The sequence below is a fragment of the Notechis scutatus genome, chromosome 3 (genome assembly GCF_049901735.1).
Source record: "Notechis scutatus isolate UNSWTSFEM ecotype Mainland chromosome 3, rNotScu1.2, whole genome shotgun sequence".
NCBI lineage: Eukaryota > Metazoa > Chordata > Lepidosauria > Squamata > Elapidae > Notechis > Notechis scutatus.
In genome coordinates, this window is record NC_142011.1 from 97586677 (window position 1) to 97608756 (window position 22080).

Consider the following 22080-nt stretch of genomic DNA (forward strand, 5'->3'; position numbering starts at 1 on the left):
AAAAACAAGGGAGGGAGGGAGCCGGATGGGGCAGCGGATCTTCGCCGCCTCCGCAGATGACAGGGATCCCCAAGACCCGGATGCACTGCCCCCCACGTCTCCCCTCCTCCGCAACCCGCATCTGTCTCGCGGCGTTATCCCTCAGCTCTCGCGGCCACGAAGGTTTCCGCTTTTTGCTTTCGGGTGTGTTGCGCGCAGGCCGGCGCCGCGGTGCACAAATTTGGGGTATTTTTAGGGCCCTTGACCCTAAATTTGTGGTTCAAAAGCTTTGAGCGGAGTTCGACAAAAGCTGGACTGGGATGGCAGTCCCGTTTGGAGGTGCTGCCCATTGCAGCTCCTGTAACTCTCGGGCGTTTTTGGTAGGCAGTCGTTGGTGGCGGAGGACTTGGGAAATGTAGGGCAGCGAAGCTAGAGGACGAGGTTTCTTTGCAAGTTGAGGTTTTTATGTTACTGCTGCCCTAGTTACATTGCTGTGATTCGCCGATGGATTGCTTTCATTTTCCGAGAAAAGCAGTCTTCGTGTTAAATTGATGCCAATGTAGTATGTAAGAATGTAAGAAGCCAGTTTTGGTTTGCCAATGGTTAAAGGCACCAGGCTAGAAACCCAAGAGACCGTGACTAAATGTCTGGAGATTCTCAGTCAACCAGGTCATAGTTACTTTTTCAGGAGGCAACTGGACTTTCTGGTTATTGGTTTGTTGTTTTTTAAAGATGTTATGCTTCTCATCCAAGAAGCTTCTTTAGCTTCTTCTTGGATGAGAAGCGAAACGTTTTCAGAGAAAACAAACAGTCCAGTTGCCTCTTGAAAAAGCACCTTTGGGACAAGAGACCGTGAGTTTTAGTTCCTCCTTAGGCATAAAGAGATTGTCCGTCACAATGAATGAAACCAGGCAGGGGAAGGTCATCATAGATGTGTTTTATAGTCACGTAAAATATCAGTTGGAGCCCCAGAATGGAGAAAATAACCCAAGAGAGATCAGTTAGTGGCTGCGTTGCTTAACCTAATTAGCAATTTAGGGTGGCATTATTAACATACTAAACCAAATAAGCAATCCTGATTATTGGGGTTGAAAGTAACGATTTATTCATAGGACAAAAGATGTGATTTTCGTTTAGGATTAAGTATTATGGTTTGTCATCCCCGATTTATGATTTAGCGTATAGTGTGTGTCCCCCCCCCACCCCAGCTGTTTCATTAACCAATGGTTCAATATCATGGATACAAAAAAACTGGGTTGAGTATTCAAGGTTACACATCAGTGCCAACATAGCCTACAAGCCACTGCTCTCTTGGCCTATAGGTTGCCAATTGAGTTTGTTCTTAAAACAAAAGCAAAATTATGAAATAATGCCACCGCGCCATTCAGTCTTATTTACACCGGTTTTACTCTATTCTTAAAACCTCGTCTCTTTAATCGCGAGCCGGAAGTGCAGCACGCCGGGCGGTTTAGCCTCTCCTCTCTCTGGTTAGTCCTTTTGCTCCTCTCTTCACCATAGAGTAGAGGAGACTGTACCCCCCACTTCGAGATTTAAGTCGCCGGCCGCTGAGGCTGTCGGGAAAGCGGTGGCGTGCGTTGGCTTGGCTTGCCTTCGACCGTCCGCGGGGGTGGGCGAAGGGCGCGCGATTAGCGCAGAAGGGCGGCACGCGAGACAAGCGAGGGAGAACCCACTGGAGCATTTTAGCGGAGTCCGGTCGATTGAGAGCGAAGCAAGGCAGTGCGGCGGCTTCTTGGGCGCGATGGCGGGCGGGGGCAGCGCTGGCGAGTGGTGCCTCATGGAGAGCGACCCAGGCGTCTTCACGGAGCTCATCAAGGGCTTCGGTGAGGTTTGTGGCTGGATTGCCATCGCATCCCGCCCCCCACCTCCGAGGCGCGGGCTAAAAGGGAGCCAAAGGAGGGGAAACTGGCCAAAGCGTCAGATTCGACCTTCATGGGCTCGATTGGGTTCCGAGGATTTCCAGCATCCGTTTGCAAACGCCTCGTTGATTAAGGATGGATGTAGTTTCTGGCCATGTACAGAACGCGGTTCCCTGGTTAACGATTTAGTCATTGGAACAACAATTCAGGAATAACCAGAGACATTGCCTAGGGCAAAAGCTATCTTGCTTATTTAGCATCTTGTGTGAGCCTACTCTTTTTCAAGGAGTGAGACATCCTCTGGACAAGATTATTTCCTCCCACGTGTAGAGAATCTTTTTTTTCCCTTGGTGCATATGAGATTTGTTGTTTTTCTTTAGTTTTAAAATTGGTAGGAAATGGGGTATAGAAGTGGTAGTAACATTATTTTCATGGATCTAGAGAGAATTTTTTTTTATTGTTGTTAAATATAAATGGTTTATTTATGATGGAAGTCATGGGTATGTAATAAAAAGAAATAAATTATGGAAAGTGTAATAGGCATTGCCTTCCATTAATTTGAGAATGGGGAGAGAGATGCATACTTCAATTTGAATATGGCACAGCAGCTTTCCATAAAACTTATTTTCAAAAAAGAGCAACAGCCAGACTCTGTTTCTGTCAGTGCCCCTTCTGACATCCATTTGTAAATGTACACTGATTAGATCAGCCACTCATTTCCAGTTTTGTCTACAACATAGGATTTCCTAGTGGTCTCCCAATCAAATATTAACTAGGACCAAAGCTGCCCCCTTCTTCAAAAGCAGTCAAGATTGGCTGGTGACTGTCATGTTAAATGCATTAAATCTATATTTCAATTGTGTATCTATAATTAACATATAATGTAATGAATGCCGGAAAGTAAAATGTGTATGTGTCAGAATTTTGTGAGTGCAAACATGTAAGCCAGATGCTTGAAGAGCTAGATTGACTTGTAATTCCTTTTTAAACTAATGCTAAGTTTTGCTCTTGGATTTTTCCCATATAAATTGGCCCTGGATAACTTCCAACCTATTCCTTAATTTTCAGGTTGCAGAGGAGCACAGGTTGAGGAGATATGGAGTTTGGAGCCTGAGAACTTTGAAAAATTAAAGTATGCTGCTTGTAGTTATTTACCTTTTGTTCCCTGTGTTCGTCCTTGGTGTATAAATTACGTTCTATATTTCCCGCCAATGGATAAAGGATATTTGCTCAGAGCTTTAGTCAAGCAATTCACATTATTGGAAAAAGAAATGAAGATACCTAATCCAATATAGTTATTTCTATGAATATATAGTTACATTCTGAGTTCTAGTGGGAAGGAGAAATTGAATTCTGCCAGAGATCTGTGAAATTATTTGCTGTGCCTGTTGCAAAATCTAAGTACTCCTTTGCCCAGTAAGGAGGTATGTGTTTCATGCAACACAGATAAAATATTCCTTAAAAGTATGATTCCCCCAAACATTTTTTAGAAGGCATCGTATTGTTTTCCTTTCCGCTGCTAATCAGTTACTGTTCTACACTTTAATTATAATGCATATGTAAGTTAGCTTTGTTTCCTGGTCAGTATATATGTTTCAGTTTTCAACATATTTTGTGTTTTTCTTTATCTGTAGGCCAGTTCATGGACTGATATTTTTGTTCAAATGGCAACCAGGAGAAGAACCAGCTGGTTCTGTTGTTCAGGATTCCAGATTAGACACATTATTTTTTGCTAAACAGGTATGGTAAATTGAAAAACTCTGTATCTAGGACAATTTCTTTTTAAGCAAAGGAAATAAAAATTATCTTCTGAAATATTGTGATGAAACGGAAACATGGCAAACAGGTTCAGTGAAGTACTGATAAAAATCATTTTAACCTTGAACTAGAAATGTATATATTTTTATTTTTAACATTTAGTTTTATAAATAATGTGAATATATAATTGTAGTGTTACTAAAGATATGCCTGTATTTTCTGATTCTGATCATGGAAAGTGCTTTGTGGTCTACAAAGCTATGTGTTCTTAGCTAGAAGGAAGTTTCTGAATTAATAAGTATATAATTAGCCTTTTTTTAGCAAATTTACAAACATATTTTTAAACTATGAAATTGTCCATATACATGTAGTCCTTGACTTACAACCACAATTGAGCCCAAAATTTATGTTGTTATCAGGCATGATATTCTTCCGATTAAAATCGGAATTCTGATTTTTTTGGGAATCGCCCCCTCCTTTCCCCCCACCCCTTCTTCTCCTCCTTCCCCTCCCCTCGGAGGCCCCGAGTCAGGAGTTGCTGGCGCGGCTCCGCGTAGCTCCAGTCCCGCATTGCCTCAGGAAGGGAAAGGCAAAAAGGAAGAGCCGTGGCGGCGCTTTGCAATGGCAGCAGCGGCTCCTGGTTTTGCCTTTCCCTTCCCGAGGCAACGCGGGACTGGAGCCGCGTGGAGCTGCGCCAGCGGTAGCAACTCCTGACAGCCCCAGCCGGATACCTGAGCGGAGCCCGGGCAGTGCGAGCGGAGGCCGCTGAGCGGCAGGAAAGGGAGCTGGGCCAGCCACAGACCAGCCTCCATGCAACACGCCGCCACCTGGCTCTGGCGAGGAAGGCAGCGGGCGCGCAGCGGGGGGGTCTCTTGGCCGGCCCTGATTTTTTTTTTCAGAGGGGAATATCATGCCTGGTTGTTAAGCAAAACAGTTGTGAATTTTGCCCCATTTTACAACCTTTCTTTTTACAGTTGTTAAGCTGGTAACCAGGATGCTAAATGAACTTAGCTTCCCAATTAACTTTGCTTGTTAGAAGATCACAAAAGATGACCATGTGGCTCCGGAACACTGCAAACATCATAAATATGAGTCAGTTGCTGAGTATTTAAATTTTGATTATGTGACCATGAAAATGCTACAATAGTTGTAAATGTGAAAAACAGTCATAAGTCACTTTTTTCAGTGCTTTGTCACTTTGTATGGTCACTAAATGAATTGTTGTAAGTCAAGGACTATATATATATTTTCAAACACTCTTATTATGAAATTGGATTTTTTTTTCATTTCTTTGTTTTGGAATTCTAATATCTTTAATATAAACCTCCAGCCAGAAAATATCCAATTAACATAAAACAAAATTTGTTCAATTTGATGTAATCTGTTAAGGTAGCAAGCATAGTGCAGTAAAATTTAACACTATTAGTATAATGTATTTTGAATGTCCATTTTCCACAAGGATGTCATCCATGTAAAGTTTAAGGAGGAACAAGATAGAACGACATCATGATTTCTGGTATGCTTAGAAACAGACTGAATTGTGGCATTTCAATTACAGTGGAACCTCGGGTCGCAAACGTTCCTGTTCGCAACCAAATTGGGTTCCAACCAAAAAATCCACCTGATTTTTGAATCTGGTCACAATTCAAAACTCAGGTGGCAAACACACCTGGCCACAGCAGATTCCCTTGCCGCAGCAGTTTCCCCTTCTGCACATGCATAGTCCATCTGCGCATGTGAGTCCATCATGCTTCCAATCGCGACCAAATTGGGTTGCGACCGTAGTCCTGGAATGGATTACGGTCGCAACCTGAGGTTCTACTGTACCACTATTTTAAGAAGAGATCTCTTTATTGTCTTGCTTTTCTTGTCTGTTATGATTCAAACCCAAATCTGCTAACTACTTAGTGTGAGGTAAATAGCAGAATTACAATTCTTCCTGCTTAAATTTGTGGCAATAATACGTTAACCTAATCACTTAAGAATATACAGTTAAGTCAGTTTAAATTGGATAGAAGATTGAGAAGCAAAAGTTTTACTTAAGTTAAGAACATGTGATGCACTAAAACATGACCTAACATTTGATTTCATAAAATAAGATTCTTTTCATTATGAACTAATTATTGTTTAGATAAATCTTAATTCCTAGATTTCCTTTAATTTTTTTTCTGTTTGTCTTTTCTGTCTTGAAGGGACAATTTCCAAATACAGAACTGTTTAGCCACCAATCATTACTATTTCTTAAGAAAGTATGTGTATAGTTATCAGACAAGTTATTAACAAAGAATAGACCAACTATTAAATCTCAGCAAATTAAATGGTTCATGGAACCCTTGTTCCACTTAATAATGCAAACCAAAATAACAATATTACAACCACAAGCAACTGGTGTTGTTATGTTAATCTATTTAGGGTGAGGGTGAATTATAGGAATGGTTTACACATGTGTAAACTATTGCCATCATGTATATTTGACCATGCAAACATAGGGCCATGTAAACAGTTCTGAAGTTTAAAGGGGGTTGCAGTAAGTAAAGTTTGTGATTTCTACAATTCGCACTAATTAAATTATTTTTTATGCTCTTTACAGGTAATAAATAATGCTTGTGCAACTCAAGCAATAGTCAGTGTTTTGTTGAACTGCACTCATCAAGATATCCATTTAGGAGAAACACTGTCTGAATTCAAAGAATTCTCTCAAAGCTTTGATGCTGCGGTATGTGTAAAAATGATATTTGCAAAAATGTCTTGAATATGAGCAATATAGGTGTCCTCACTTTATGACTACTGATGGAATCAGAATTTCCATTGTTAGGCAAACCAGTTCTTAAGTGGGTCATGCCTTATTTTACAACCTTTTTTAATCATGGGTGTTAAAGTAATCATTGGAGTTATTAAATTAATCATGTCATTAAGTGAATTCTGCTTCACTTTGCTTGTCAAAAACTGATTGTTAACAGTCAGAAATGGCCATTACCCTAGAAACTATATCTATCATGAATGCATGCTGGTTGCCAAACGCCTGAATTTTGATCATGTAACCCATGGGGATGCTATGACTGTTGTAAGTGTGAGGACCTGTTGTAAAGACCAGCAGTTTTTTTGGTGCTGTTGTAACTTTGAATGGTTGCTAAATGAATGACAAATGTAATTACAATATTTTTTTCCCTTTCAGATGAAAGGCTTAGCATTAAGTAACTCAGAAGTGATACGACAAGTTCATAACAGTTTTGCTAGGTAAGAAGATGTTGAAATACTTCCCAAGTAAAATATGTTTAGAGAGGAGAGTTGTAACATTCATTCATGTGTTGCACTTCTCTTGCAGACAACAGATGTTTGAATTTGATGCAAAATCAACAGCAAAAGAAGAAGATGCCTTTCACTTTGTCAGCTATGTTCCTGTAAATGGTCGATTATATGAATTGGATGGTTTGAGGGAAGGTCCAATAGATTTAGGTAATATTTTTGTTTCACCTATGTAGTTGTCAGTTTTTTAACCTGAATTTTTTTAACTGCAGCATGACATTCTGAATGTATGAATGAGGAAGGGAGGCTAATGGAAATATTTAGAATTTTAAGAGCAGGTTACAGATACTGCCAGAAAATGACTGCCATGATAGATACTGTCAATCAAAATCAGTTCAACAAAATGTTGTTTTCCTTTCACTCTTTAGCTCAGGGATGCTGTATACCATCCCAACCCCCCCCCCAACCCCCCCCGCCCCCAAAAAAAAGAAGAAAAAAAAAAAAAACAAACAAAAAAAAAAAAAAGCCAAACCCGCAAAAAAAAAAAACAAAAAAAAATTAAAAAAAAAAAAAAAAGGAAAGAAAAAAAAAAAAAAAAAAAAAAAAAAAAAACCCCCCCAAAAAAACCCCCCAAACCCCCACCCCCAACCCAAAAAAAACCCAACCACCACCAAACCCCACAAAAAAAAAAAAAACACCCCCCAACCCAACAACCCCCACAAAAACCCCCCAAAAAAAAAAAACACAAAAACCAAACAAAAAAAAAAAAACCCAAACACACACCTTACTTTTTTTTCTGAACTGGTCAGCACATTTCCCAAGAACTTGCCTACAACCAACCCAGCATTTTATTTTGTATGGGTACTTGGGCACACAATAAAATAAATCATTATTGGTGATGGTGATAATGACAGAGCTAAACTTGATTTTATGACTTCACGTTGCAAGCCTATGTCTGTGTATTGATTTGCATTATTTGTGTACTTCCTTTTTAGGAGTGTGCAATCAAGATGACTGGATCAATGCTGTAAGGCCTGTCATAGAAAAACGGATACAAAAGTAAGTGTTTATAACTATATTTTAAGTTCTTGCTTATAAAACATTAAAACAGATTTTGTTCTTGGTAAGCTAGCTGAAGAAATTAAAAGAATGGCTTTTACTTACCCTGTTACTTATAGAAAACAGATTTTTGAGAATTCTTTTTACTATGTCAACTTTTATGATCAACAGACTCGCTTTTAATCTGGCTAATCCAGAAGCAGCTACAGTGGAGTTCTTGATACGATAGAAACAGAGATCCACTATAGTCATATCAAAAGTGCTTGCTGCCACTGCCTAGGAAAGGAATATATGGAGATGATAAGAAACATTATTTCATCTTCACTTTTATTTCAGTTAATTATATTTTTTAAAAAGCTTACAATGTTATTTGACCTTCTGAAATCTTTAAGCATCAAACTTTAGCTTTCAAGTAAGCATAGCTGACAAATGTACGCAAAATGATTGGAGTCATATCACAGGGATTTTAACCAGGAGTACTTTGTAGCTATTTGGCAACTATTAACACTTTGAAGGGCTCTGTTACTGAACTTATCCATTGTTTATGTGATAAATAGAGAGCAATGTTCAGTTTGAATCTTGATTTTTCTTGTGATGTGTTATTAAAATGTTCCAAAAGGATTTAACATCTATGAATATTTTTAAAATCATAACGTAACAGCAATATGTAACACAAACTCTGTTCATGTTTTGCAGGTATAGTGAAGGTGAGATAAGGTTTAACCTGATGGCAATTGTATCTGATAGAAAAATGATATATGAACAGAAAATTGCAGATCTGCAGAGACAGCTGGCCGAGGTATTTATCAATTAGATACGCTTCTTTGTAATGGCTGGGATGTGAGAGTTAATGAAGTTCTTGGAGTACCTAGTCCTACATAACATTTTAGAAGCTAAGTTAAGAGATTCATATAAGGGTGATTTAGAAATATAAAATTATAAAGCAAGTATCAGATTTAGATAACATGGTTTTTCCTGTTCCTTTTTCCATCATCCCCTTCCCCATTCAGTAACTAAGCATTATCAATTTCTTTTGAACCTTGAAAAGGATGAGTTAACAAGCTGAAATTAAACTGTCTTTATTTAACTTCAAAATGCATCTTCCAGAAACTATTACAATTTTGAATAACCTACCTGTAAAGTTTCTATCATTTTCCTAAAAAGGAGATTCTTCTAAAGAAAACTGCATTATACAGATTATTTGAAAAATATGGCTTCTAGGGTAGAATATCAAACTGCAGAACATTACATTAGCAAATTAAGTACAGTTTGCCAAGTATTAAAAACTAGCACTAGAAGACAGCAAAGAGGTGGATTGTATGCTTTAGAAAAAGTTGTGTTCTTTTATTTGATCAACAGTTCTGGAAAACACAAATGATTGCATACAGTTTTCTGTTATGATTGGTCTTAAAATAATACTGCACAAATCAAGAGTTTGGATTTATTTTTCCTATATATTAAGCTTTCTGTTTATGTAAAAGTCTGCATCTGATGCTTGAGCTTGCAAAATATGGAATCAGCTCTTTAGTTCAATGTATATTATTCATGTTCTGCATTTCTTGAATGGATGCTGTGTTTAAAATGCTGTTATTTAATTCAATCAAACTATTTTTCCAAACAGGAAGAGCCGATGGATACAGACCAGAGCAGTAATATATTAAGTTCTGTTCAATCCGAAGTTGCAAAGTATCAGATGTTAATTGAAGAAGAAAACCAAAAATTGAAAAGGTACAAGGTATGTAGGCTGCTCCTTTGAATGATAGAAAGAGGTAATCTATTTGTTTGAAACATCAACCCTGCACTAAGTTGTTTTCCACAGGAGATAGCTACTTTAAGGTAATGTGCTCTTTAATATTCAGAACAAAATTAATCTTAGAAACCAAATACATTCAAGATGAGTCATTGCCTCTTAGAAAAAGAAGAAAGTAATATATTAAACTACCCTCATTATAAATGATCCAGATTTTCAAAATTATTGTTAAATCTCACTGGTACGAATCAAGAAATTGGTGCTTTCTCTTCTTCCATGGTTTGCTTGTTTGCATCTTTCTCTACTGTTCTCTGTGGTCTCTCAGAATAAATAAAAAGTGACATGAACATGCAGGACAACATTCTCAGCCCAACTCACCTCGTGGGTTATTGTGGGAAAAATAAGAGAAAAAAAGGTATATGGGATATATTCGCTGCCTTGAATTAGTTGTAAATTAATAAAGATGAGATGTAAATAAAAATTATCCATGGTTTCGTATGGAATCAGGCTAAAAACCAGGAGGCTCTGAGTTCTAGTCCTGCCTAGGCTCAAAGCAAACTGGGTGTTCTTGGGCCAGTCGCTTTCTCTCAACCTAAGAAGCAGGCTATGGCAAATCACTTTTGAAATCTTGCCAAGAAAACTGTAGAGAGCAGTCCAGTCAGAGGCACCAGAAAAGAAAAAGAGAGAAAACACTTGACTAGTTACCTAGTTCCTGCTTACATTTCACCTACTCCATTTCCCTCCTGTTGTCTTCCCTGATGTGTTTCTACTACTAATATAGCAGGGATGGTTGTGATGAAACTTCATTTTAGCATCTATTCTCCAGTGCAGATTTAGTGTGGGGGTGGGGGGATTCAAAGATTTCTCGGTGGATTAGTAATGTTTTGAATGTCAATTCCTTATTTTTGTCCCTAGGGCAAGATCTGAATGTGAATGTTTGAGAATCATAAAGAGAAATCAGTTGGTTTTCATGCTAGACTGATTTGTTTGTGTATTCCTCTATTGAAATATATCAATTTCATTTTGGTTATTCGAAAATAATAATTGCATTTATTTAATTCTTGTTTTTTTCCTGATTCCACTTCTATTTTCTAGTATAAGTATCATCCATCTCAAAGACCAAATTCAACCTTTGCATCAAAAAATTATTGTGTCATTCTGGCTCAAAGAAATGAGTTTTGATATTTTTTAATAAACCCAGCTTTATACTGATTTGTCTGAGCATCTATCAAGAGTCATCACTTTCTATGTTTCTTTCGGACTCCCAAGTTTCTTTTACCATGCCAGAACAAGGACCCTGTTTCTACACTGCAGAGACAAGTTTATATTGATGGACAAGCAATCTTTAAATTAATCTTTTCTATCTATCATATTTCTAATTGAAAAACACTGGGTCAGTTTCTGGGGAATAAAACAGTTTTCCAGAGCACAATGTGAAAATTGAAGTGGGGTTTGTACAGAAACAGAAAACAAACCTTAGAAAATTAAATTCCCTAGCCTATTTATAAAAAAGAGCAAATCATGTACATGTCATTCATTTTCTTTTGCTTTCAAAGCAGTTCTGCAATCTTATTTGAAAGTTCAAGGGAAACATTCTCAAAAAGCAATTGAATTTGTGAAACATTTAGGCACTCCTAATAAAATTGTATGTTTCAATACATCCCTAATGAATACATAGTGACACAACCTCTAAAAGATATATAGTGAAACATGGTATCTTTCTGCAAATCAGCATCTAGGCATAATCATTTATATAGCTGATTACACAGTAAAAAATAAGAAAATAGTGAGTGGCATGTACAAAAATATAAACACATTTCCATTTGGTTCAATATTTTTAAATATTTCTAAAATATTATTTTAGTAAAATAGTTACTGAAATCCAAAAAGTTGATTGACTCACTAGGTCTCCAGTTAGCCCAGTGAAGACAATTCATACATAAACAATACTCTTGATTTTTTTAACCTCTGTGATGGTTATTCTATGTGCTTCCAACAACTATGATTAAGCAGCTCTCTTGAGTATTTAGAAATGAATATACAGGTAGTCCTTTATTTACAGCGACAGTTGGGACTGGAACTTCCATCACTAAGCAACACAATTATTAAATGAGTCAACTCTTTGCTGAGGTTCTTAAGCAGATCACTTGATCATTAAGCAAATGCAGCTTCACCTATTGACTTCGCTTGTTGGAGACTCTCTGAGAAGATTGCAAATAATGATCATGTGATCTTGGGATGCTCTAACTGTCATAAATAGGTGCTTGTTGTCAAGCATCTGAATCACAATGTACAATGGTTAGAAGTGAGGGCCAGTGATAAGTCACTTTTTTCAGCACCACTTTTTTAGATAGTCACTAAAATTTTACATGGGAGAGTTGTTGCAGCAGATCTTGCTGATATGTTTGGCCATATCCAGCAAGATACACTTGGAGAAATTGTATAGAGATCTTCCAGCAAGCAGGAATATTTCTCAGCTAGAAAAATTCTACAAAGAATAGCAAAGAGAAAATTCAAAAGCAAGATAAAAGGAATCCCATCACTTCCAGAATGTGAATCTCTTTGTTGGAGAGCTGCTTTGCTCAGGCTATTCATTATATTTCATGGCTAGTTAATCTCTTCCACTCCCATGCCTTTTTGAAATTTCTTTTCTACCTTGTTTCTAGGGGGCAGTGCAACCTGATCCCTGCAGCAAGGTCAGATAGCTTGTAATCTAATTCATTTGGTTGCTGTTTACAAATTCTTCCTTTATTTTAGCTCACCTTCATATATTTAAAATATTTGATTCCTAGTAGGAAGTGTCATCTCTTATCTTTGGGGTCAATGTTTGAGGAACCGACCAGGTTGTTGAATAGCCAACTAAGTTCAGTGGTCATTTCAAATGTAAGGCTAGACAGTTTTGTTCATCCTTAAAATGGCTAAACAATTGTATTGGAAATTTCTTTTGGAAGAAAGATTACTACCAAATTCAAAGAAAAAGTTCATTAACAACCTAAATGTTTGTTCTACTTCTTTGGACATTTAAGCTTTCAAACCAAATCCATATCTCTTGTCAACCACATATAAATGTTGAGCTTAATCGTAAAACTGAAGACATTGTAATTTAAACTACAGTATGGTAAAAAAAAAAAATCTTGCATGCATATCTTGATTACAGGACTGGGGATACTTTTGTTATCACAGATAATTTTTTAACTCCTCTGGCCCAAAAGGACTAAGAAGATAAGTTGAAGATTAGCTATACCTCTCTTATTACAACCATTAGCTATAATCTCTTCTCTTCCCTTCCTTTCCTGTAGTGTAGTGCTTTTATTCAGAAAATTACATCATAAACATGATTTTGTGTTATAGTAATGGAACCGAATGCTGATTCATGTCATGTTTCTTCTGTGCTTGCAGATTGAAAACATTAGAAGAAAACACAACTACCTACCATTTATCATGGAATTGCTAAAAACGTTAGCAGAACATCAGCAATTGATTCCACTAGTAGAAAAGGTAAATGTTGTCTTATGAGTAGAATTCTACCTGATTTTTAGCGTGCTCCTAATATAAGCCCTACCCAAAAAAACAAGCCCTAGTTAAGGTCATCATCAGTGGGGGGCGTGGTCAGCACTGGAGGGCACGGGGGCTAATGGTGTTCAGCAGCAGCCACAGCCTGTACAACACAGGTGACTTGATCACCTGTTCAAGCAGCAGGAGGAAGGCAGATGATCCTGACACGCATGGGCCATGGGAAAGCCGAGAGATGCGAAGATGAGCCTCCCTCGGCTGCTTGCCCACTCCGTCTCTTGGCTTCCCTGCTCTATTGCGGCCATGAGCAAGTAGAAGTGGGCCAATGGTCATGCAGGGTCCTGCTGGACAGTGCTGGAACCGCCACTGCAAGACAAGGCACGAGTTGGGACGTGGATGGCCTGAGGTAAGCCGGTGTAGGGCACGTGAGACATCTCCATCCCCCACCTCGGCCGTGGGAAAGCTGAGAGATGCAAAGACGAGCCTCCCGTAGCCGCCTGCCTACTCCGTCTCTCGACTTGCCTGCCCCATTGTGGCCATGAGCAAGCAGAAGTAAGCCTCCCATACATGGAAAGAAACAAGACATCCTGCAAAAATAAGTCCTAGTGCTTATTTTGAAGCCTCCCAAAATATAAGACTGGGTCTTATTTTCAGGGAAACATGGTTAGGCTTTTATGAAGTTGGGGGTTTGAGAGTACAGTAGTCCTCGGTTTACAACTACAATTGAGCCCAACATTTCTGTTGCTAAGAGAGACGTTTGTTAAGTGACTTGCTACATTTTACAGCTTTTCTTGTTACAGTTAAGTGAATTACTGCAGGTGTTGTTAGGATCGTGGATGTTAAGTGTATCTAGTTTTCCCATTGACTTTGCTTGTCAGGGGATTACACTGCAACTGTTATAAATATGAGGACATTGCAACTGTCATAAACATGAATCAGTTGCTAAGCATCTGAATTTTGATCACATGGCCATGGGGGAATGCTGAAATGATTATAAGTGTGAAAAAATAGTCATAAGTCACCTTTTTCAGTGCCATTGTAACTTCAAATGGTCGCTAAATGAACTGTTATAAGTCAAGGAGTACTTGTAGCATCTGGCTAAGTGGAAAATGGAAAGTAATTTGCAGATTTTTCTTTGGAATGAGAGCGATAAGGCTATTGGGACAAGTTTTGTGGTAGCTGTACAACCACTAGATGGCATTCTTGAAGCATGGATACATTCCTCTAAAAAGTTGACTTGCAGAATGTCTCTTATTTCTCTAATTACTTTGATTTGCTCCGTTGTTTCATTTCTAGCAGTAACACTGATTTAGTGATATGGCTAAGTTCCAAGCACGTTTGGGGAAGAAAGCAACATGTTCTCCCTGTCCTCTGTCCTCTTAGGGTTATTAAACTGCAATGGTTCCTCTAACCTGATTTTGATTCTTATCCTGAAATAGCCTCAGACATGTTCTTTCCTGCATTAGATATAAAATACGAGATTCTAATGCTTAGGAAAACCATTTAAAGGTTTTACCAATAAGATTTTTCCCCCACTTTTAAATAAATACTATCAGTTCCTTGCTTTTCACAATTTTCATATACATGGTTAGCTCATCACATGCTACCAGGCTTTTACCAGAAGATTTAAAAAAAAAATGTTTGATAGTAATTCTGTTGAGTGATAGAAGTTGATTGGTAGTATGAGTGCAAGTGTACTCATACTCAAAGTATATATGTGACTTGTAGTCATGACCAAATTAAAGCTCACTGACTTAAGTAAATCACGTCTAAGTATGAATAAAACTGGATCTAGCTCTTTGTAATTTTGTCTGTTGGATTGCAGAGATTTTTCTCCTTAACATGAGTATAATCAGGAGTCAAGAGCCATACTTGATAGGAACAGAATATTTGATCTTCGGAAGGAATTTTAAAATCATGCTTTTTTTTTTTTTAAACTATTATTTTCTTCAAACATTAAAATACTCAAAAATACAGAAACAAAACAAAGCTAAACAAGACTACACCCTAAAAGTGCATTAAAAAAAACAAAATAGACATATACATAAATTGTCCCTCCTAGTTGAACACTGATAAAACACCCTTGTGAAGCAGGTACACAATTTGTAAATTTCTACAACACTATTTACCCAACTCACTTACCCTGACATCTATCTACCCTGTTTCTCCAACAATACGGCCTCCGCCAATAGGAAGTCACAGCATGTTTTATAGGCATGAAATGAAATTAAGCCCCTCCCCCCAAATTAAGGCCTATATTAAAACATGTGAAATGGGGGGGAATGGTGGGGGGGGCTTGCCATTAGGAAGTGCTTTTGTTGCACACCCGGATATGGTGCTGCCTGCGTTGACCCCGATATGAAGTGCCCCACCAATGCCGAGGTCAACATCCAAGCAGTCGCCGCCCGCCCGAAGATGCAATGGGGGGGAATTAAGTCACCCCCAAAAAGACGGCCTAGCCATTTTTTCGGGGCTCAAAAAAAAAATAAGACCCAGCCTTATTATATGAGAAACACGGTAGTATATAAAAACATAGTTAACAAGTAAAACAAACAACTAAATTAAATTTCTAAACTCTCTGTTAACAATCTATTTATTGTATTTCACTTGCAGAAAGTCCACAACTGCTTCTGGTCTGCCAAAAAATCATAATATACCCAAGTTATATTTTCATATATATATATACCCAAGTTATATTTTCCAAGTCAGCCTTATCTTTCAGGGCTGCCAGATAAGATCTAATAAAACCATGCCTTGTTTTATAAAATGATGTTAAGCCTGCAGTCTTAAACTGTTTTCTGCACCAAAAGGGCAGAAATACATGCCACCTTTTTTTAGTAATTGCTTTAGATGGAGCTATAGAAACTAGGTTCATTGTTGCAGATTGGTCTGTTTAAATCCAGCTTTAATAAAAATCTGGGCATTTCAGAAGAGTATATCAGTCCATATATTTGCTCTTTGTTGCAATTAAATAGAATAGTAGATTCTTGATTTAAATAAAATTAATGTTAATAAGTTCATTCAGATTGTTGCTTTAATGTTGAGGTTGTTACAAATGGGTTCAGCATTTTATCAGCTGAAGAAAATGTCCTTTTTTATATCAGTGTTATATCTGGATGTAATTGGAGCTTTGTATTTACATCAAGAACCAACAATTGATATTAAAATTGATATTAAAATAATGTATAGTACTTTTATATGCCGTAATAGAGAATTTTTTGCTTATTGGACAACCTCAGATAATAGGTTGGTATTTTTACACTTAATTGAGCTTCCGCCTAGCATTTAGAGGAACAAATAACTCCTTTGAAATGTAGCTACCTATTTAGAATGCAGTAATCTTGATATAACTGACATTAATTTATATTGGACTCACAAACTGCTTGATAATTTATCCTATAATATAATTTATTTTCCCACATCATTATAGTTGTTCTTTTAAAGTTGTAGCAATGTTTCGGCAGAATCTCATCTGCCATCATCAGGCTTCTGTATTGTGTTCGTCCAGATGGCAGATGAGATTCTGCCGAAACGTTGCTACAACTTTAAAAGCACAACTATAATGACGTGGGAAAATACACGAACAAAGCTGAATACCACATACATATATAAGAATAAGTACCCGCCTGGATGAATACAAAAATGCAGTAAAAAAGCTGGAACACACTTCCTCACTAGTCCAACACATGGAAGCCACAGGTCATAGCATCAACTTCAATGGCACCAAAACCCTAGCCACTATAGAAAACCCCAGCCACAGAATTATCAGAGAAGCCATAGAGATTGAAAAAAGACCTGAAAGCATGAATAGAAGAGATGATTCCACCAGACTGTCAATTATTTGGAAGCCTGCACTCACAAACAAAAAAACCTCCACACCACAAGCCAGGCAAACACCTGGGCACAAACAGATCCCCCCTGATACCTCCAGCTCAAACACACCCCAACCAGGCACCCAGATGAAACCTAGCTTCCTAACTAATGATAGCCGTCCATTTACCTGAAGCCAAGCTGCACTAAAGGCCTCCAATAAAGTAACACAATGTTGCCAGCCAATCAAGAAAAAAAAAGGGCCAAAAAACAGACAGAAGATATTAGAGACACCAATCAAGCAGAACACAGCAAACTCCAAGACCAATAAACACAGACCAAGACTCCCAACTAGTCAGGATGAAGAAAAAACCATTCTGGCACAGCAGTAGGCTAGCCCCAAATTTAAAACAGGAACGGCTGTGAAAACCTGACTCACAGACGAACTCAATACAGAAGCCTGATGATGGCAGATGAGATTCTGCCGAAACATTGCTATAACTTTAAAAGCACAACTATAATGACGTGGGAAAATACCCGAACAAAGCTGAATACCATACATGTAAGTACCCGCGAAAACTTAAGAATATATATATATATATTTATATATATATATATATATATATATATATATGGATCTTTGGTTATTCGGGTTTTCTCCGTAAGATTCAAAGTATCTAGGCAACGTTTCGGCGAGGTCCCACTCGCCATCTTCAGGCTGGTGCTTTCGGCTTAGTGCCAGTGCAAGCAGTGTGTGACCGGAGCTGCCATCTCTCTATATATACAAGTGGTGGGGATGGTGTGCTGGGCTGGTTGGCTATGCTGCAGCCTCTTGATTGGTTGATGGAGTTGATGTTGGTATAATGGGCTGTGTAATGGCCTTTTGTTGTAGAGATATCCTGGATCTTGTGCTGTCATCTCCTGGGTCGTTAGCCTCTTGTGTTTTAACGGCTTGGGTAATGGGTTGTGTGATGGGCTTGTGAGTTCTTTTGTTGTGGTATCCTGGGTCTTGCGTTGTAATCTCCTGGGTCGTTTGTGTTTTGATCTCTTTTCGATTAGCCTCCTGTGTAGTAACAGCTTGGGTAATGGGTTGTGTGATGACCTTGTGAGATTTATTGCTGTGGTATCCTTGGTCTTGTGCTGTGATATCCTGGGTCATTTGCTGTGTTGTGACTTCTTGAGTTCTTGAGGTGTAATTTCTTGAGTTTTCTGATGTGATGTCCTGAGCGGGTGGCTGTGATGTAGCATTTTGGGTTTTTAATATGGCTTTGAGTTTGGGGTCTGGGTCTGTGTTCGTTTGGCTTCGAGTTCGTGGTCGTGCCACATCTTCATGGTGGGGGTCAGTTCGCTTCATGTATGGTTCAGAGGAGTTTGAAGTGGGTAGTGATGCAGCTGCAGTGCGGCTTCTGGTCTGTGGTCGTGTCTCATCTTCTGTGTGGGTGTGAGTCTGATTTTTACGTGGAAGTGTGGTGGTGGCATCTTGTGTGGCCCTCATGGGTGTGGGTCTGGTGTCATTTATCATGTTGGGTACTCGTCTGTTCATGAGGGCGGGTTTCCAAATGGCTGGTAAGCGGGAGGTGTCATCTCTTTTATTCATGCTGTGTGGGCGTTTTTCTATCTCTATGGCTTCTCTGATTATTCTGCTGCTGTGGTGTTCAGTTTTGGCGATAGTTCTGGTATTTTTAAGGTCAATCTCATGTCCTGTGGCTTTGAGGTGTTGGACCAGGGAAGAGGTTGGTTCTTCTTTTTTGATTGAGTTCTTATGTTCTTCAACGCGTGCACTTATTCTTCTGTTAGTTTGTCCAATGTATGTGGTGAGGCAGGCAGTGCAGGGGATTTCATATACTCCTTGGTTTTCTAACTCGATTTTGTCTTTAGGGTTTCTTAGGATGGTGGATATTTTTCTGTTTGTGCAGAATGCTGTTTTAATGTTGTGTTTTTGGAGGATCTTGCTGATTTTGTCTGTAGTGCCTTTTATATATGGGAGGAGGGCTTTGCCGTTCTCTTGTTCTCTGTCTTGGATTTTGGTATAATATATAAATATATTTGGTATAATATATAAATGATATAAATATAAATATAAATATAAATATAAATAATATAAATATATAAAACAGGTAAAGAAATGCTGGCAATAAAACCCGATGATTATGTACATTGTCAGCTTATGATAATTTATTTAATGATAATTCAAAATTATGATAATCTCAGAAAAAGTAAGGTATAACCCATCCTCAAAGTTTCAACCATCGTACCACCACCCCCAGTCACATGATCATAATTCAGTTGCTTGGCAACTGGTTTGCATTTGCGATAGTTGCCTGTTGTGATCACAATTTTGTGACCTTCCCAGCCAGATTTCGACAAGCAAAGTCAATTGGGGAAGTTAGATTCACTTAACAACCACAGAGATTCACTTAATGACTGTGATTAAAATGCTCATAAAATCAGGCCAATCACATTGTGATTCACTTAATGACTACATCATTTAGCAACCAAAATGCTGGTCCCAGTTGTCATAAATCAGTGACTGCTGTAGTCAGTAATTATGAAGAACAAGGTTATAATATTTTATGTCCTGCCTTTTCTCCATAAACTCAAACAAACTTGCAAGGGGTCTTTATTTTATCCCTACTACAATAACCCTTTAAAGTAAATTAGATTAAAAGAGAATGGTTTCCTGAAAGTTCACCCAAAGAACTCTCACGCCAATACTTAGCCAGTACACACCAGCTGTTCTGCAATGCTGTTTTGAGAAGTAAAGCAGATGGATTAAGAGAAATTATTATTCTTTCTAAAACAGGGAGCCTCTGCTGTATCCTAATTTGCTCCACAAATTGATGGAGGTGTTCTGCTTGTAGAAGGGCAGGACTGCATCAGCATAGTACATTGTCTGACAGATAAGGTGAAACCCTCAGCTCAAAATAAAGAATGGTTGTTATGCTGTATATCCTGTTTCTATATTAAGTATTTCAAGAAAGTGCAAAATCTTGTACATGTTGAGTCACAGCAAAAAAAAAAAGTTACTAAAACGGTGCAATGTCTTTCTATCTGTCTTTATCTTCTAGGCAAAAGAAAAACAGAATGCTAAGAAAGCTCAAGAGGCCAAATGAAAATCAATGACTTTACAGGGTGGAGGCCTGGAGAAGAAAATGTGCTTCTGAATGTCTTTGTAACTTTGCAAGACTTGTACAGTTTAAATTTGTCCAGCGCACATTTGCAAATTTGTCACAGTTTGTCCTGTCCCATTTGCACGGGGGTCTTCCCTTTTTCCCTGTTGCTATCATGTGCATGAGCTACCACTCAGTAATGGTTTTAGAATCTCTGTCCAATTCCAGTATATAACAGTGATTTCTGATTGATTCTCCATATGTAATCAGGAAATGCTGCTGCAATTTGTATAGACCCAAATTGGTGCAAGTAATGTAGAAGTTTTTACTGTAATGAACATATTTAAAATATCTTGTCTCTTAATGAAACCATGGATATATAGTTATGTGAAGAGAGCTTAACTTATTTTTACAAATAAGTTGGTCTATCTTTGCTTACCACCACTATTTATCTTGGTCTTGGAATTGTTCAGTGACTTGACCTAAGTTGTTTTTATGGAGTTATGTCTACATTTTCTACACAACTGACGGTAAAAATTTTAACAATAGAATGATTGACAAAGACCAATGCATAAGCGTAAGAGTTTATTGCTTTAGTAGGAAAAAATAAATATTCCCATTTTTATTTTGGCAAATTATTGTCTGGTATGATAATTCTGTGAACTGAATGAATAATATGATTTTGTGAGGTGGGAGGAATCACTTCTCTTGAACATTGCAATCCCTCGGAACCAGTATTCCTTTCACATTGACCCTGTGGTCTTCACCCAAATTACACAATCAGCTGGCTTCCACACTTGCAAGCAGAGTGATACTGCAGGTTGGCTATACTAGTAAATATAAACTGTAGAAATGATTGTGTCACATGAGGAAGGGGTATTGCAAGCCTTCCTCAAGAGTGAATGCAGTATTGGAGAACCAGAAAAAAATTCCCAACTTGAGATAATAGAAGAGGAGTAAATTAAGTAATTTTAAATTCTAAAAGAAAAAATAATAGATTAAATGAATAAGCCATGACTTGCTTAAAATTTGAAAAGCAAATGCAGTCAGTGGAACCCAATCCCTCTTTAGAACAGATAATATGTTTGAACGAATGAAGGCAAATATATGAGTCCAAGAATAATATTGTAGGATCCAATCTGGGTTGGTTACAGGGACCAGAGCTTTTGGTTTGTGCTGGATCCCATCCTCAAGTAATTTTTCTCTCACCAGAATGTGGGCAATATTTTTGAGCAATTGTAGAAATAAATCTTAGTATAGGAATGATAATTTGGACAAATCTCAGATCCAGCAAATTTTGTCCATTGGATTGAAAGTGCACTAAGTCATGTTTCACTAAATGGAAAGTTTATTACATATTTAAAGAATTGGGAGAAGAAGCTGTTCTTAGAGGAGTAATGTTTGAGAAAAAAACAAGCAAAAAATAGAAGAGACAAGCGTCCATTAGGAAACAGAAAAGTTGGCAACCCATACCTGCCTTCTTTCATCTGGCTAAGTGATCCAAAATTACATTCACTTACAGATCTGAGCATCTCTGATTCTTCAGCTGACTGCTGAGATTTAAAGCCTGGCAGCATGTATAATAGAACTTACTATAGGTTTTCCCAAACCTGATCTAAGATCTTGGTACCTTCATACTTCTGAATCACATGGTACTTCTCCATTGGTCAGAGTCTACCTCAAATTAGAGGTCCAGGTTCCAGGCATTACATGTGAAGGAGGTGTATAAATGAGCAACAAAGACAATTCAGTAACTGGAGACAAAGGTGAAATTGGATATGTTTATGTCTTCTTGAAGGAAAAAGAAGTGGGCATGCTACCTCTTGGAAGTGCCTTAAAATTAACAGCAGATAATCAAGATTTATTCCCAGTGTTCTTAGTGGGGTACTCAGAATAATATTTGTTAGGAGAAAGGTGGTGAGCTCTGCTGAATGTAACTAAGCAGATGGACCGCCGTGTGTTGAGGAGACTTTAATTT

General features: G+C 38.0%; 1 protein-coding gene across 5 annotated transcripts; it reads left to right on the top strand.

Moving 5' to 3' along the window:
- The first annotated feature begins 11 nt into the window (after positions 1-11).
- On the top strand, positions 12-20737 carry UCHL5 (ubiquitin C-terminal hydrolase L5). 5 transcript variants are annotated; one of them, XM_026669293.2, is made up of 12 exons: positions 12-183; positions 2925-2988; positions 3491-3596; positions 6205-6330; positions 6790-6851; positions 6940-7070; positions 7856-7919; positions 8616-8718; positions 9541-9654; positions 12336-12365; positions 13069-13167; positions 20061-20737. In XM_026669293.2, the coding sequence occupies exons 1-12, from the start codon at positions 57-59 to the stop codon at positions 20103-20105; spliced, it is 1071 nt and encodes a 356-aa protein (XP_026525078.1). In that variant the 5' UTR covers positions 12-56; the 3' UTR covers positions 20106-20737. The 5 variants fall into 5 exon arrangements, with proteins under 5 accessions (XP_026525078.1, XP_026525079.1, XP_087816957.1 ...); XM_026669295.2 differs by lacking the exon at positions 12-183 and adding an exon at positions 1556-1820; XM_026669294.2 differs by lacking the exon at positions 12336-12365 and having other exon boundaries at positions 13-183.
- The last annotated feature ends 1343 nt before the right edge of the window (positions 20738-22080 follow it).